The following is a 16,307-nucleotide window of genomic DNA, read 5'->3' as shown; positions in this document are numbered from 1 at the left end:
ACAACACGGGTCGGTTACTCAATCAATATAAGACAACAACAATACAACCAACTGATCATCGATCTCACACAGTAACCGACTACACACCGAAGTGTGTAGCCCTGCCAGATTACCCATCGCAACAGGTAATCCTCGCCGCCAGTGGGTGACCGCAGCCCATCCCCACCTAGTCCAGCTCATCAATGAGCGACTAACAATCCCTGTCCCTTAATGTGCACATCCCCTCCCGTGACGGGTTCCACGGAGGGCGAACTAGGGTGTGAAGCCACTCCCGCAAGTGACTCCACCACAATCACACGCACACAGCATCGCAGCTGTCACAACACCACAACCATCACAACACAACCACACCATCACAGTCTCCACAACACCCATCCTCCGATGATCAGCAGATAACAACAATTATGAACATATGCAATCTCAATCAATTAACAGTACTGAGTAGGAGAAACCCTACCTTTTCGCAATCCGCTATGCTGCAATCAACCATACAAATGCATAACAAATATCACATCGTCACCTACAACAATAATCACATAATACAATTACACATTGCACAATCCCATTTTCCCCAATTCCATATATACAGTAACCCCAAAAGAATACAAATGACAAGGGAAGGAAACTTACCAACAGTAGAATAAGAGACTACACGCAAGGATCACGACGATTTGCACACACAACGAGATATGAGGATGATTAGGGAGAGATCGTAGAATGATTAGGGTTGGAAGTGATGTTTTAGAAACTGACGTCGAATATAAAATAACCCTAACATTCCCTAATCAAACCGATAAAATAACATTCGCCAGACCGGATACTCGGTCGAGTAAAGCTATACTCGGCCGAGTATCATCTACTCGGTCGAGTATTCTCCATACTCGGCCGAGTATTACTCGGCAGAACTAAAACAGACTCCACAATTAACACTACTCGGCCGAGTAGGCTCTACTCGGTCGAGTATACAACTTAACAAAATCCGTAGTGTTACATCCATATAGCTTCCTTTGCTGCTTCCGAAGCGGCATAGTACTCGGATTCAGTAGTAGAATCTACTACAACATCCTGTTTGGAACTCTTCCAGCTGACCGCAGGACCATTAAGAGTGAAGACGAACCCGGAATGAGATTTTGAATCATCTCGATCCGTTTGGAAGCTAGCATCTGCGTAACCGATTGCGCATAGCTTAGTATCTCCTCCATAAGTCAATACCCTATCCTTAGTCCTCCGTAGGTACTTAAGGATGTTTTTAACAGCTATCCAGTGTGTTTCACCTCGATTCTTTTGGTACCGACTCGTCATACTTAATGCATATGCCACGTCTGGACGTGTGCATATCATGACATACATGATTGATCCTATTGCAGATGCATAAGAAACACGACTCATGCACTCAATCCCTTCAGGCGTCGTGGGTGACTGAGACTTGCTCAACTGCATCCCAGACGTCAAAGGAAGGTTCCCCTTCTTGGAGTTGGTCATGCTGAACCTATCAAGAATCTTATCCAAATAAGACTCCTGACTCAGTGATAACATCCGTCGTGATCTATCTCGGTAGATACGGATTCCCAAAATGCGTTGTGCCTCACCCAGATCTTTCATCTGGAAATGGTTCTTCAACCATCCTTTAACCGAAGATAAGAGAGGAATGTCATTCCCAATCAAGAGTATGTCATCGACATACAATATCAAGAAAGCAATCTTGCTCCCACTCGACTTGATATATAAGCATGGTTCCTCGACCGATCGAGTGAAACCATACTCTTTTATCACCTGGTCGAAACGATGATTCCAACTCCGAGAAGCTTGCTTAAGTCCATAAATGGAATGCTTAAGCTTGCATACTTTCTTAGGATTTTCAGGATCTGTGAAACCTTCGGGTTGCACCATGTACAACACTTCCTCCAAATAACCGTTTAAGAAGGCGGTTTTCACATCCATTTGCGAAATTTCCTAGTCATGAAAAGCGGTAATCGCTAAGATAATCCGAATGGAACGCCACATAACTACGGGTGCAAAAATTTTATCATAATGCAATCCGTGCACTTGAGTTAAACCTTTTGCCACTAGTCGTGCCTTATAGGTATCTGGTTGCCCGTCTACAGAACGCTTTATTTTGTAAAGCCATTTGCACTGTAGAGGTTTTACCTTATTAGGTAAATGAACAAGATCCCATACGTCATTCTCATACATGGAGTCCATCTCAGATTGCATGGCTTCGAGTCGTAGCTTTGAGTCGGAACAGGTCATGGCACCTTTATAGGTAGCGGGTTCATTACTCTCTAGGAGCAAAACGTCACTCTCCTCGATCATACCAATGTATTTGTCCGGAGGATTAGAGACTCTACCCGACCTCCTAGGTTCCTGAGGAATGTTAACCGTATCATCAGTAGGAGGAACAACTTCCTCCATCTGTTCCTCGGTTGTTGGTTCTGGAATCTCCGACAGCTCGAAGGTTCTATTACTTGTCTTGTTCTCGAGAAATTCTTTCTCTAAGAACGTCGCACTAGCCGCAACAAAAACTCGATGTTCGGTAGGCGAATAGAAGTAATGACCAAACGTTCCTTTTGGATAACCAATAAAGTATGTCTTGACCGATCGCGGGCCGAGCTTATCCTCGTGTCTCCACTTGACATAAGCCTCGCAGCCCCAAACCCGAATAAAGGACAAGTTAGGGACCGTTCCCTTCCACATTTCATATGGAGTCTTGTCGACAGCTTTAGTCGGACTTCGGTTAAGTATAAGAGCAGCTGACAAAAGAGCAAATCCCCACAATGAATCAGGTACTACCGTGTGACTCATCATGGATCGAACCATATAAAGTAATGTTCAATTTCTCCGTTCGGACACACCATTTAATTGAGGTGTTCCAGGTGGAGTTAACTGTAAAACGATTCCACAGCCTTTAAGGTGTTGATCAAACTCATTTGAAAGATATTCGCCACCCCGATCTGAATGGAGTGCTTTAACCTTTCTAACCAGTTGGTTCTCAACCTTATTCTGTATTCCTTGAATTTCTCAAAGGACTCACTTTTATGCTTCATCAAGTAGACATATCCGTATCTACTCAAATCGTCCGTGAAGTGATAAAATATCTATAGCCATCTCTAGCGGTAATTGACATAGGTCCACAAACATCAGTATGTATGAGTCCTAATAGGTCACTAGTGCGCATTCCAACACCTTTGAAGGAAATTCGAGTCATTTTGCCAATGAGACATGATTCACACGTGCCATATGTAGAAAAATCGAATGCGGGAATAGTCCCATTATCGACGAGTTTCTTTACACGTTTTTCATTTATGTGTCCCATTCGACAATGCCATAGATAGGTTTGATCTTTGTCACCAACCTTTAATTTCTTATTATTCACGTGTAATATTTCCGTGGTTTGATCTAAGATGTAAATTCCATTCATGGAAATTGATTTGCCATAAATCATTTCATTGAAAAAGAAAATACAGCTATTATCCTTTATTAAAAATGAAAAACCGTCCTTGTCAAGTACGGAAATAGAAATAATGTTCTTAGACAAACTGGGTACATAGTAACAGTTATATAAATATAACTCAAAACCACTAGGGAGTTGGATTACGTATGTTCCCTTCGAGACTGCAGCAACTCTAGCTCCATTCCCGACTCGCAGGTCCACATCACCCTTTCCGAGAGGCGTGATGTTTTTTAGGCCCTGCAAATGATTACACAGATGAGAACCACAACCAGTATCAAGTACCCAAGTTCTGAAACTTGCATGGTTAATCTCAATCATATGAATATAAGATGACATACCAACAGAACGACGCGGCTTTTTTTATGTCCTCACAAAGACACGGGACAGTTCCTCCTCCAATGTCCAGTCTTGTGACAATGGTGGCACTCAATGTCACCGCCCTTGCTCTTTGCCTTGCCTTGTGAGCCACTAGTCTCACCAGGCCCACTCTTACCGTTTCCTGGCTTCTTGAATTTTGGCTTACTTACAGTTAGGTCTCCTGGAGCTTTGCCCTTACCTTTATTCTTGTTGGAAATCATGAGAACATCCTGCTTCATGCTCCCACTCAATTTCATATCCTTCTCGGTCTGTACGAGAAGTGAGTGTAGCTCATGAGAACTTTTCTTCAAGTCATTCATGTAGTAATTCGCCCTGAAAAGGGCAAAACCATCATGAAGTGAATGAAGCATGCGGTCAATGACTATACTCTCACTGATTTTGCAATCAAGTGCCTCCAGCTTCTCGACATTCTCAATCATGTTAAGAATGTGTGGGCTAACCGGTTGGCCCTTCTGGAGTTTTGCATCAAAGAAGCGACAAGTATGCTCATAAGTAACGATTCTCGGTGCTTTTGAGAACTCGTTAGTGAACGTGGTGAAAATCTTGTTTGCACCTTGGGCAATGAAGCGTCTCTGCAAATTGGTTTCCATTGCAAAGATGAGTACGTTCTTTATCGCACCCGCTTCCATGACGAAATCACTATAAGCAAGTGACTCGTTAACTCCTGCATTGGGGCCTAGGTTTACCGGTATTGGCTCAGTTAAGTACCTGAGCTTACCGTCAGCAATGGCAGCATTCCGTAGTGCTGCCTCCCAGTCCGCAAAGTTGGACCCATCATTCTTCAGTCGTGTGAGCTGATTCATGTTGTCCATAAAAACGTTAAGCCAGGACTCACGTCCAAGTGTGGCACTCGGCATTGGGATTTCGTTATTTCCAGCCATTTGTTGTAACAGTATTATCAAAATAAACGTATTCTACACTGCGAAAAGAAGAATAAAATAATAAGCATATGCATCGTTATGATTTTAAGTCTTAATGCAAAACTGTTATAAGCGAAGACTCGTGCATTTATACAATTGACCTCCCTCAAGAATTATATAAATGATCCCAAGACTCAATTATCTGTAAATTGATAAGCCAACCTTTTGGTTAATTCTACTGTTAGAATTCTTGGTCGATAAATTTCTGTAAATTCTATCTTTAGTCCATCATAATCACGAGAAACTCTTCGGACTATAATGTTGAGATAAACTAAGTCAACACAAACTACTTACCCAACGTAGAAGGGGTCATATTATGCCTACCGACGAAGAAGGGATTCATAGTTGTTTGCCCTTATAAAGACTAGTCTCAATTTCCGTTTTAGAGGAACATCCCATCAACTTTATTTTAATTCATTTTAAGTTAACTAATATCTAGCATGCGTGAATGAATAAACTAAGGTGATGGCTTAAACTGTGTGACATCTGTATGTCTATGAAAACTAACATACAATCTATATAAGTCAATTTTCATGCATTTTAGTAGGTGGTTTGGTTTTAGGCGGAAAATGATGCACTAACTAGCATGTGAATGAAAAGCAATAAGCGGTAAAACGTAAAACAAAATAAAGTCCTAGTGTGGCCTATCTAACAAAATGAACATAAATACAACTTTGGAATCCATCCTTGGACCCGACAAGCTTGTCTTGATGTTCCATCTTGGTCCATGTAGCGGGAGTGAGCAATCCAATCTCCATCTTTAGTCTTCTTTAAAATTACAATTAAAAATTACATAATAATCCTATTTACATTCTAATTTCAAAACCATAATACTTAATGTAACACTACGGATTTTTATAAGCTAAGTACTCGACCGAGTAGAGCCTACTCGGCCGAGTAGTGTCAGGAGTGTAGTTTGTTTGGGTTCTGCTGAGGAATACTCGGCCGAGTATGGTGAATACTCGACCGAGTAGAGGATACTCGGCCGAGTATACACCTTACTCGACCGAGTATCCGGCCTGACGGGTATTATTTCCGCGATTTTGGTTATAATGATTAGAGGTTATATATCATCGTTCGTCAGTTTCTAAAATCATTTCTCCCCAAAAACATAAACTACGTTCATTATTCTCTAATCATCTTCATCAATTCCAAGTCAAAGGTTGTCGATTGTGGGTTCTAGCATCTCATTCCGTGTCAATCGCCGTAGTAAGTGTCTTATACTTGTTCATCTATTGTCATTCTTATAAGTTAACAAACCCTAATTTGGTTAATTTGGGGATTTAGGGTTTTGGTCGTCATATGTCGTTGATTGTTGATTATCGCTGTTGTAGGTGATGATGTGTTACTAGTTGTGCATTTGTATGATTGATTGCAGCGTAGCGGATTGCGAAAAGGTAGGGTTTCTCCTACTCAGTACTGTTAATTGATTGAGATTGCATATGTTTTATAATTGTCGTTATCTGCTGATCATCGGAGGTTGGGTGTTGTGGTGACGGTATTGGTGTGGTTGTGCTGTGACGATTGTGGTGTTGTGACAGCTGTGGTGCTGTGTGTGTGATTGTGGTGGAGTCACTTGCGGGAGTGACTTCACACCCTAGTTCGCCCTCCGTGGAACCCGTCACGGGAGGGGATGTGCACATTAAGGGACAGGGGATTGTTAGTCGCTCGTTGATGAGCCGGACTAGGTGGGGATGGGTCTGCGGTCACCCATCGGCGGCGAGGATTACCTTTGCGATGGGTAATCTGGCGGGGGCTACACACTTCGGTGTGTAGTCGGTTCTTGTGTGAGATCGGTGATCGATTGGTTGTATTGTTGTTGTCTTATATTGATTGAGTAGTACTTGACCCGTGTTGTTTTGTAAAACTGCGGTGATCCATTCGGGGATGGTGAGCGATTGTGACAGTAATGCGGATGTTTAGCTATGGGACAGTCATGGGGAGTCATCACGTCAAGTCTAGCTTCCGTTGTTATGAGTTTAGATGTCTTGGATTTCATTTGTATTGAGACCTTGTACGTTTATTTTGAGTTGGTCTGAGATAATGTTATCTTTAACTTTTATACTTTAATAAATGTTGTTTGGAATTTATAACTTTGATATACTAACCTCGGGAAACCGAGATGGTAACAGCCTTTCATGTTAAGGTAGTCCTTGGTAAGGTACCTTGGTATGAGGGGGTGTTACACTTAAAGAAAATAAAACGGAGATACGAGATCTCAAATTACATTAAAAATTATGTTTCCATCATTACGAAAACATAATTTGACTAAGGCCACACTAGGTATTACAAATTACAACCGATTGCAAAAATACGTAAATAAATCCATTCAACGATTCATTCAACTAATAAAAATTGCATCAACTAGAAATTAAACATGAAAGACATAATTCCTTAATTACTTAGATTAATTTCCCAAACCACCTATTTAAATGATCAAATTAAGTGACAATTCCTCAATTACTCACATTAATTTCAATCTTAATTCACATTAATCTTGTAATATGAATTTAATCCAACATTATTTTAAACTTATTTAAAATAATTAGGTATCTTAATTTGTGAACCTTTTCACAACAATAATCATACATTATAAATTTAATGTATAATCAATATTGGCCAAAACAAAAACAAAAAGAAGCCCTTTTTTTTAATTGTCTCGGCAAAAGCAAAAAAAACAAAAAAAACAAGAAATTTGTTTTTTTTTTTATTCTCTCGGTAATTCCTCAATAACCGAAACAAAAAAAACAGAATTTTTTTTTTATTTTTCCAGCCCTCAGCATTTGCGAAAGAAAAACCCTAAAACCTTCCTTTTTTTCTTTCGGCAAAATGCCCTAACAACAAAAAAACATATTTTTTTTATTATACTTGGCTGAATCAAAAAACGAGAACAGCCCCCATATTTTTTTCATCGAAAAAAAAACATTTAGATGAACAAATTCGTTTATAGTTGCTATTAGAATAAGATTAGCATATAAATTAATGAAACATGATTAACCATATATGCCAAAAACTATATAGCAAAAAAACAAATTTAACATCATCAACAAGACGATTTCCATTTACATTATAATTTAATCTTCATTAAATCAAACATCTACAAATTCATCATATAATCATTTTAACTTATTAAAACAACAAAATGAATGAATCAAAATGGAAATCTAATCATCAAAAACAAAAACAAAAACTCACGGCAAAAAAAACTTTTACACGGAAATTTTTTTTTTTTTTTTTTTTAAAAAAAACAGCCGTGACCTTTTTTTCTTCTTCAAATTTGTTTAAATTCAATTATGAAAATCACAAAAATAATTTCGTGGCCTTGGCTTTGATACCACTTGTAGGAAATATCGGTATACTTCCATTAACATTATAAGGATTATAACGAAATTATAAATATGAAAACTAGTCATAAATGAAATTTGCATAAACAAAATAGAGAGATTATGAAATCAACCTCCGGTCCTAGCAAAATCAGCCTAAGAACAATATCGCAATGATATTCGCCTATCAGTTGCACCCAAGATGATATGAGATATGCCTTTGTTCTTGCCTAGAATAGATCCCTAAAATTCACTAATTAATTTTTAGGGTTTTGTTGTGTTTTGATGAGAGGCAAAAATTAGGTCAAAAAGAAAAAAATGAGAAAATAATCTAACCTCTCTCCTCTTTAAACCGTGAAAGAGGAGTATATGGGGAGATTTTTCTCTTCCTTTTTTCGGTCAAACTACCAACCAAAAATAAGGAGAAAATATCTTCTTATTTTTGGGTAGTTATCAAAATGTATATTATGTGTACCTTTTATTAATTATCATATATGTTGTCCCGTTTTAATAAGTCCATACATAACCGATTGTAGTCGATTTATTAAATCCGGCCTGACAACATTATTTATTATAACAATCTCGAATAAAATATACTTTAACTATAAATATCGCATATTTATAATTAGCTAATTAGATATAATTGGTTACATTTAATTACGAATTAACAACTTAATTCGTTCAAGCTAACATTATATACATTAATTGAATATAACTGTTTATATTCAATTTACGAATTTGACAGTTAATTCGTCTCAGCTAATATTATTTTATCGCCATTAAATAATCGTCTCATCATCACATTGACTAACTGTTTAGTTATATAAGACATCAATGTGATTACATTTCCATAACCACATCTCTCAAACACATCCTTTAGGTGTGACTTTTAGGGACCAGTTGATCACCGCCATCAGTATGATAATAACGTCAAACTTTCTAGCAAGCCAACCGTTATTAGGTAATCGTTAATCAACTGATAAAATACGAAGTATACCCATGTGAACCTATAAGAGATTTATAAATGTTATCACACAAATTTGTGGAGGACACAAGCTCCAACAGTGGGTGGGAGAGAAAATGACAGATAAGGTAGAGAATTGAGAGGATAACAAATAATAGGGGTAATATGATATAAAAAAACGTAAAACAATGAATAAAATTAAATGTATATTGCCTAAATTAACGGGTTATAAAATATCCAATAACTTTATATCCGCTTTTCAGATTTTACCTCACATATATTAAAAACTCGAGAAAAAAAAGCAGGGTACTTCGATTAAAATTAAGTTTTCTTTTAATAATACTATTCTTAAAATTTAGTTATTTACTAAATCAAAAAATACATAAGTTTTTACTTTTAACTAGTTTTGTTACCCGTGAGAATTCACGGGACTATTTATGGTTTTGCCGCTTATGTTTATTGTTTGATGTCATGTGTACAATGTACTCGATCTTGACATCTTGTGAAGAATTAAGATTTAGATGATAGCCTAGAATCTTATTTTAGTTTTTGTTATATTTTTGTATGTGTTAAGCATGAACTTTCATACTACTTTATCCTTTTAACTAAAGAGAATTGAGACAATGCTCTTATGATGGAGATGGGGAAGTTAATATATAGGCAATAATATTATTGGATATTCAAATATTAAAAAGAGAGCATTAATTTTAGGATAAATTTTTGGAGAAAATAAACAGTAAAATTGAGATACAGCCATATAAGGAGTAATACTTTGAAAAATTGAGTTTTAAATCATTTACATATATTGTGATATTATTTGCTTCAGTGATAAATAGTCATCATCAAGGCCCTTACTAAACTACCCTATTTAACATTTATTTCTTTTATTTAATAAGATGACCTATTGTTTCCCTTTAATATTATTATACTTTGTATTTATGTTATCATAATTTATATTTTATCTTCACTTCATTAACAAAATCTTTTTTCTTCCCTATAATAAATTGTTAGAAATTAATGTGAAGATTAATTACAAAGAATTTCTTATATAATTATTATAATAATCCTAATTTAAAATTCCTTACCAAAATATCATTATATCTATATTAAATTAATTGTGTACATTAAAAATTTCATTAATTAAAAAATTCGAAGATTCTACAGATCACATCTAAGTTTCATATTTTATAATTAAAATTGACATTTTAATTAAAGTTCTCATAATTGAACGTGTTAGTGAATCGATTAAGATTTTTCATACTAATTTTTTTTAACTGCTTTATTATGATAAAGTATTGATTGAAAATGATATATATTTTTTCTTTGATAATTGTTAAACTTAATTATTCAAAAATCGTACTACTTAAAAATTACACATTTATTTATTTATTTAAAATTTTAACAAATAAGTAGAATTTTTTTAGAAATATTAGTTGCTAACACACACAAAAAAAATAAACTTTTTATTTTCCTCTCCTTTGTTATTAAACTGCCCTATTTATTTAACCTTTATTTCTTTTATTTAATGGGATGACCTTTTTGTTTTCCTTCAACATTATTATACTTTGTATTTATGTTACCATAATTTTTTTATCTACTCCTTCATTCGCAAAATCGTTTTTCTTCCCTATAATAAATTGTTGAAATTAATGCGAAAATTAATTACAAAAATTTTCTTATATTAATATTATAATAATTGAGACAGTCCTATTGTGAAAAAAAAAAACATCTTATTTATCACCAACAAATGATTTTTTTTAACGCAAATGAAAAGTCTCAGATCTATAATTTGTGTTACGGAGTAAATAGTCTTTGAGCTAATAGTTTGTTTATATTGCAATGATTCCTCTTTAATTTTTTGGATCTCACATTACCAAAAAAATTATTGAGAGTAAATACGAAGAACGATGGAATTCCAATAAGACAAATTATTATTAAAAAATAAGGATTATAATTTTATCATTCATTCTCGAACTCACTTTAGTAGCTAGTAGTCTAAAAGATTTCGTCTATCGATTTTGTATTCAACCAAAAGGATTAGTCACTAAAAAATCACACAAATTACGTAGTCGGAGGTTTGGGAATTTAGGAAGTGACCATTTTCTTCCGAACATCTCAAAATACATACACCTGACAAAATAAGAAAACCATATAAGGACATGACATGAAATAATTAAAGGCACAATAATCTAGAGTACTATATCAAATCTTACTTGTTAAAAAACGCAAACAAAAATCATGGCAAGATAAAACATGCATACTGCTTACATCTCAAATTTGTACCATTAGAAGACAATATATCAGTGTATTTGAATTCCGATTAAAAAAATCCTACAAAATAAATAATAAAGTAAAAGTTAAGATAATTTTACGATTGTGGTAAGCAAATTTCGCTAAACACTTGCTAACAAATTACTTAAAGAGTCGAGGTTTTGGTGATTTAGGAAGCGACCATTGAACACCTCAAAACATATAAACCTGACAAAATAAGAAACCATATAAGGACAAGGAATGACATAATAAAAGGCAGAATCTTCCAAAGTAATATATTAATAAGTTAATCTTACTTGCTAAAAAAAGTAAACAATAATCATATCAAAATAGAACATACTACTCACCTCTTAAATCTCCTAAGTTAGAAGATAATATATTGGTGTATTTGAATTCCCATCAAAGAAATCTTACAAAGTAAATAATGAAGTAAAAGTTAAGATAATTTTACGATTGGAGTAACAAATTCCAATAAACACTCAACTCGATAACAATTTGCGCCACATATATAATGCATTTGGCTTGTAATGTGGAAGACATCATTTAAAATCTACAAAATTTCCATATGCAAAACAAATTGTTTGGTTTGAATAAAACCAAGAAGCAACTACTATGTAATTGGTAGAGCAAAGGGTGGATATCGACATGTAATGGTGTTCATCTATTGATGTCAATAATATAAATGATAAAATGAATAAGACTTATAGTTAAATGGAATAAACGGGGAATTTCAAATGGTAGAATTAATTTCCTCAAAAAAAAAAACGTAGAAGTAACAAACTCATAGATGAGCGGAGTAAATAGTAGAATGTTGATAGTTTTTTTAATTAAATTGCCCAATTATTTGTTTTGACATTTAAGAAGCAAACTAGTTTTGTTACCCGTGAGAATTCACGGGACTATTTATGGTTTTTTCGCTTATGTTTATTGTTTGATGTCATGTGTACAATGTACTCGATCTTGACATCTTGTGAAGAATTAAGAATAGCTTAGAACCTTATTTTAGTTTTTGTTATATTTTTGTTTGTGTTAAACACGAACTTTCATACTACTTTATCATTTTAACTAAAGATAGTTGAGACAATGCTCTTATGATGGAGATGGGGGAAGTTAATATATAGGCAATATTATTGGATATTCAAAGATTAAAAAGAGAACATTAATTTTAGGATAAATTTTTGGAGAAAATGAACCGTAAAATTGTGATACAGCCATATAAGGAGTAATACCTTGGAAAATTGAGTTTTAAATCATTTACATGTATTGTGATATTATTTGGTTCAGTGATAAATAATCATCATCAAGGCCCTTATTAAACTACCCTATTTAACATAAAAATTTGATATTCTTGAGACGAAATAAAAACCGCAAAACCCTAATGATAGGCTATTTTGAGACGATTTTGAAGACGACTTGCAGCCAAAATTAGGGCTTGATTTCTCTTCAATATGGCTCGAAATTCTGCAAAGAAATCCAGCAATAAGAAATCTACGATTACTAAACGTGTTAATTCTAATAAAACAAAGAGTAGCAGCCGTATTGAGAGAAGGAAACAGGGACCATCGGAGGAGGATGTGATACGTACGAAACCTATGCATGATGTTAATGGAGTCCCTGGACTGTCTTTTGATGATGAAGAGACACCCTCTGAAAATACTCAGTGGGTTACGCAACGAGGTAAGAAACCTAGTTCAATAGTGAAAACTGATACACAGCCTGAAACAGAGGTTCCCTCTGTTTTGGAGCAACCAACAGAAGTGGCATCACAGATCCTTCAGTTTTCCAAAGAAGATGTGCAGGAGGAAGTAGAATATTGGAATCAAGCAGTGATATGCTTTGTGTTAGGAGCCAATCCTCCATGGGAGGTATTGGAAGGATTTATTCATCGAATATGGGCTAAATATGGCATTGATAAGATTTCTTTTTTACCAAATGGTATATTCTTGGTTCGGTTTAAGGAAATGAAGAATAGGGATGCAGTCTTGCAGGCTGGATACCATATGTTTGACAATAAACCATTAGTGGTTAAGCCGTGGCAAAGTGATGTTGATCTGTTAAAAGAGGAGGTTAAGGTGGTACCAGCATGGATGCGATTGTATGGCTTGCCTTTGAAATTTTGGGGTAAATGCTTGCCCAAGATAGCTGGTCTAGTGGGCCCATTTGTTAAGCCTGATCAAGCCACAGAGGAGAAAACTAGATTGGGATATGCTCGAGTAATGGTTGAATTGAATGTAGGCCATAAATTTCCAACTAGTGTGCAATTCAAGGATGAGCATGGCACTCTATTGAAGATCAAGGTGGAATATGAATGGAAACCGAGTATTTGTTTGAAATGTAAAGGTATGGGACATGAAACGAATGAATGTAGGAGGTCTCAAAATAAACAACAGCCAAAACCAAGTGGGAAAATGGTTTGGAGACAGGTCCCTAAAGTCAATAATGTGTTATCAGACAAGGAATATCCTGTGCTGCCACCTAAAACTCCAACAAAGATTCAGAATGAGGAGAATGAGGAGAGTGAACTGGAAGACATAATTGATCTGGATGCTATTGAGAGAGAAAACGAGAATCGGGCGACACAAAAACGGTGACCCTCCTCAACAACCTATTTCTAATGAATAGCATTGGTTTTTGGAACGTGCGAGGTCTTAATAATGTAAATAAACAGAAGTTGGTTAGATTCTTTATGAATAATCACTCAGTAGGCCTTTTTGGTTTACTTGAGACTAAAATAAATGGAACTAATGTGAGTAATATTTCTCTCAATATGTTTGATGGTTGGTGTGTTACTACCAATTGTCATACACATAAGGGAGGTAGGGTGTGGTTGTTATGGAAACCTCATATTTTTGATGTTTGGGTGCTGCAATATGATCCTCAATTCATTCATGCTAAAGTTCAAGTCAAAGCTACTGCGAAATGTTTTTTCTTAACTATGGTATATGCTTTTAATGAAGGAACTGACAGAATTGGGTTATGGAACTGTTTGAATAACTATCTTTGCTTTGGATGCACTGATCCTTGGGCTATTGTAGGTGATTTTAACACAGTGATGAACCCTGATGAAAGGCTAGGTGGTCAGACTAAGCCTAAAGATATGGAAGCTTTTGTGGATTGTATGAACAATTGTGATATGGTTGATATTCAGGCTACTGGGCATTCTTCACTTGGACGAATAAACAAGATGATATGCATAGGAAGTATAGTAGGTTAGATCGATTTCTTATCAACTCATACTGGACTACCATGTTTCCTGAAATGGTTGGACATTTTTACCCTGAAGGAGTGTTGGATCATACCCCATGTGTTGTTTATAACAACAAGCTAACTATTCAGAAAACTAGGAGCTTCAAATATTTCTCTATGTGGAGTGGGGCTGCAGAATTTTTGCCTAAAGTCCAGGAGGTTTGGGACAGGAATATCCTAGGCACCAAGATGTTTTGTATTGTGAAAAAGCTTAAGGAATTGAAAACAGTCCTCAAAGATTTGAACAAAACCTGCTATGCTGATATTGAAGTTCAAACTGTGGAGACTGAGAAAGAACTAAATACTATTCAGCTGCAGTTAAGTGGGAACCCCACTAGCTCTGATCTGATTAGCCAGGAGATTGGTATTATGGCAAAACTCAGGAGACTTTGTAAGGATAGAGACAGCTTCCTACAGCAGAAAACCAAGGCTCAATGGCTAGAGGAGGGGGGCACAAATTTAGCGTATTTCCATGGTATTATCAGGAAAAAATGCATGAGAAACACTGTCATCCAAATTGAAGATCAGAATGGAATTGTTTGTTCAGATAGTAGTAGCATTCAGAATGCCTTCTTGGAATACTATCAAGGTTTACTTGGAAGTAAAAAGACTACTGAGGGTGTGAGGGATGCTGTCTTGGCTTATGGTAATGTCTGTAATGAGGAGCATGTTGAGATTCTATCCAAGCCAGTGACTTTTGAGGAGGTGAAACAGGTGGTGTTCTCTATTCCCATAGACAAAGCCCCAGGACCTGATGGGTTTTCAAGTGGTTTCTTTTGAGATGCTTGGAGTGTGATTGGGCAGGATGTCTTTGAGGCAGTCAAGGGATTCTTTGTAACTGGTCAATTACTTGGCCAGATAAATGCAACCAATGTGTGCCTGATTCCCAAATGTGAGAGACCAACTTCTGTGAAATAATTTAGGCCCATTGCATGCTGCAATATGTTATACAAAATCATTTCTAAACTCCTTTGCAACAGATTAGCTCTAGTATTGCCAGATATTATTCATGAATGTCAGGGAGCATTTGTTCAAGGGAGGTCCATCATTGAAAACGTCCTGATTTGCCAAGATATTGTGCATCAGTACTCCAGGAAGAATGTGTCACCTAGATGCCTGTTTAAAATAGATTTGCAAAAAGCGTATGATACAGTTGAATGGGAATTTGTGGAGCAAATGTTGACTGGTTTGCGCTTTCAAAACATTTTATTACTCTGATTATGGCTTGCATTCAATCCACTTCCTTTACTTTGGTCTTGAATGGGAATAATTTTGGATATTTCAGAGGTATGAGGGGTCTGCGTCAAGGAGATCCTGTGTCTCCTCTCATCTTTACAATCTGTATGGAATACTTGACAAGACTCATTAAGTTTGCTACAGCAAGATGGACTTTTCATTATCATCCTTTATGTAAGGGACTCAAGCTCACTCACCTTATGTTTGCGGATGACCTGTTGATGTTTAGTAAAGGGGATGCTCCTTCTATTCTCCTACTTTTGAGAGCTTTCAGTTCCTTCTCTAAAGCTTCAGGATTAAGCATGAATAACAGTAAGTCAGAAATCTTTTTCAATGGGATGCAGGAGGACTTACAGAAGGACATCCTTGCTGTGTCTGGTTTCCAGGAAGGCACAATGCCTTTTAAATATCTGGGAGTACCCATACAGCCAGGGAAGATGAGTAAGAAGGACTGTAATTGCCTGATAGAAAAAATGGTGGCAAAAATTTGTAGCCTTGAAGCTATCTTATGCAGGAAG

General features: G+C 36.0%; 1 protein-coding gene across 1 annotated transcript; it reads left to right on the top strand.

Annotated features, from left to right (window-relative positions):
* Nucleotides 1-14,553: 14,553 nt before the first annotated feature.
* LOC141613861 (uncharacterized) lies at nt 14,554-15,333 on the top strand. The gene has a single exon (XM_074432601.1). It carries the CDS (start codon nt 14,554-14,556, stop codon nt 15,331-15,333), a length of 780 nt encoding a protein of 259 aa, XP_074288702.1.
* The last annotated feature ends 974 nt before the right edge of the window (nt 15,334-16,307 follow it).

This window comes from Silene latifolia, chromosome 11, assembly GCF_048544455.1.
Source record: "Silene latifolia isolate original U9 population chromosome 11, ASM4854445v1, whole genome shotgun sequence".
NCBI lineage: Eukaryota > Viridiplantae > Streptophyta > Magnoliopsida > Caryophyllales > Caryophyllaceae > Silene > Silene latifolia.
The sequence above is the reverse complement of the archived record's forward strand: the minus strand, read 5'-3'. Positions and strand labels throughout refer to the sequence as shown.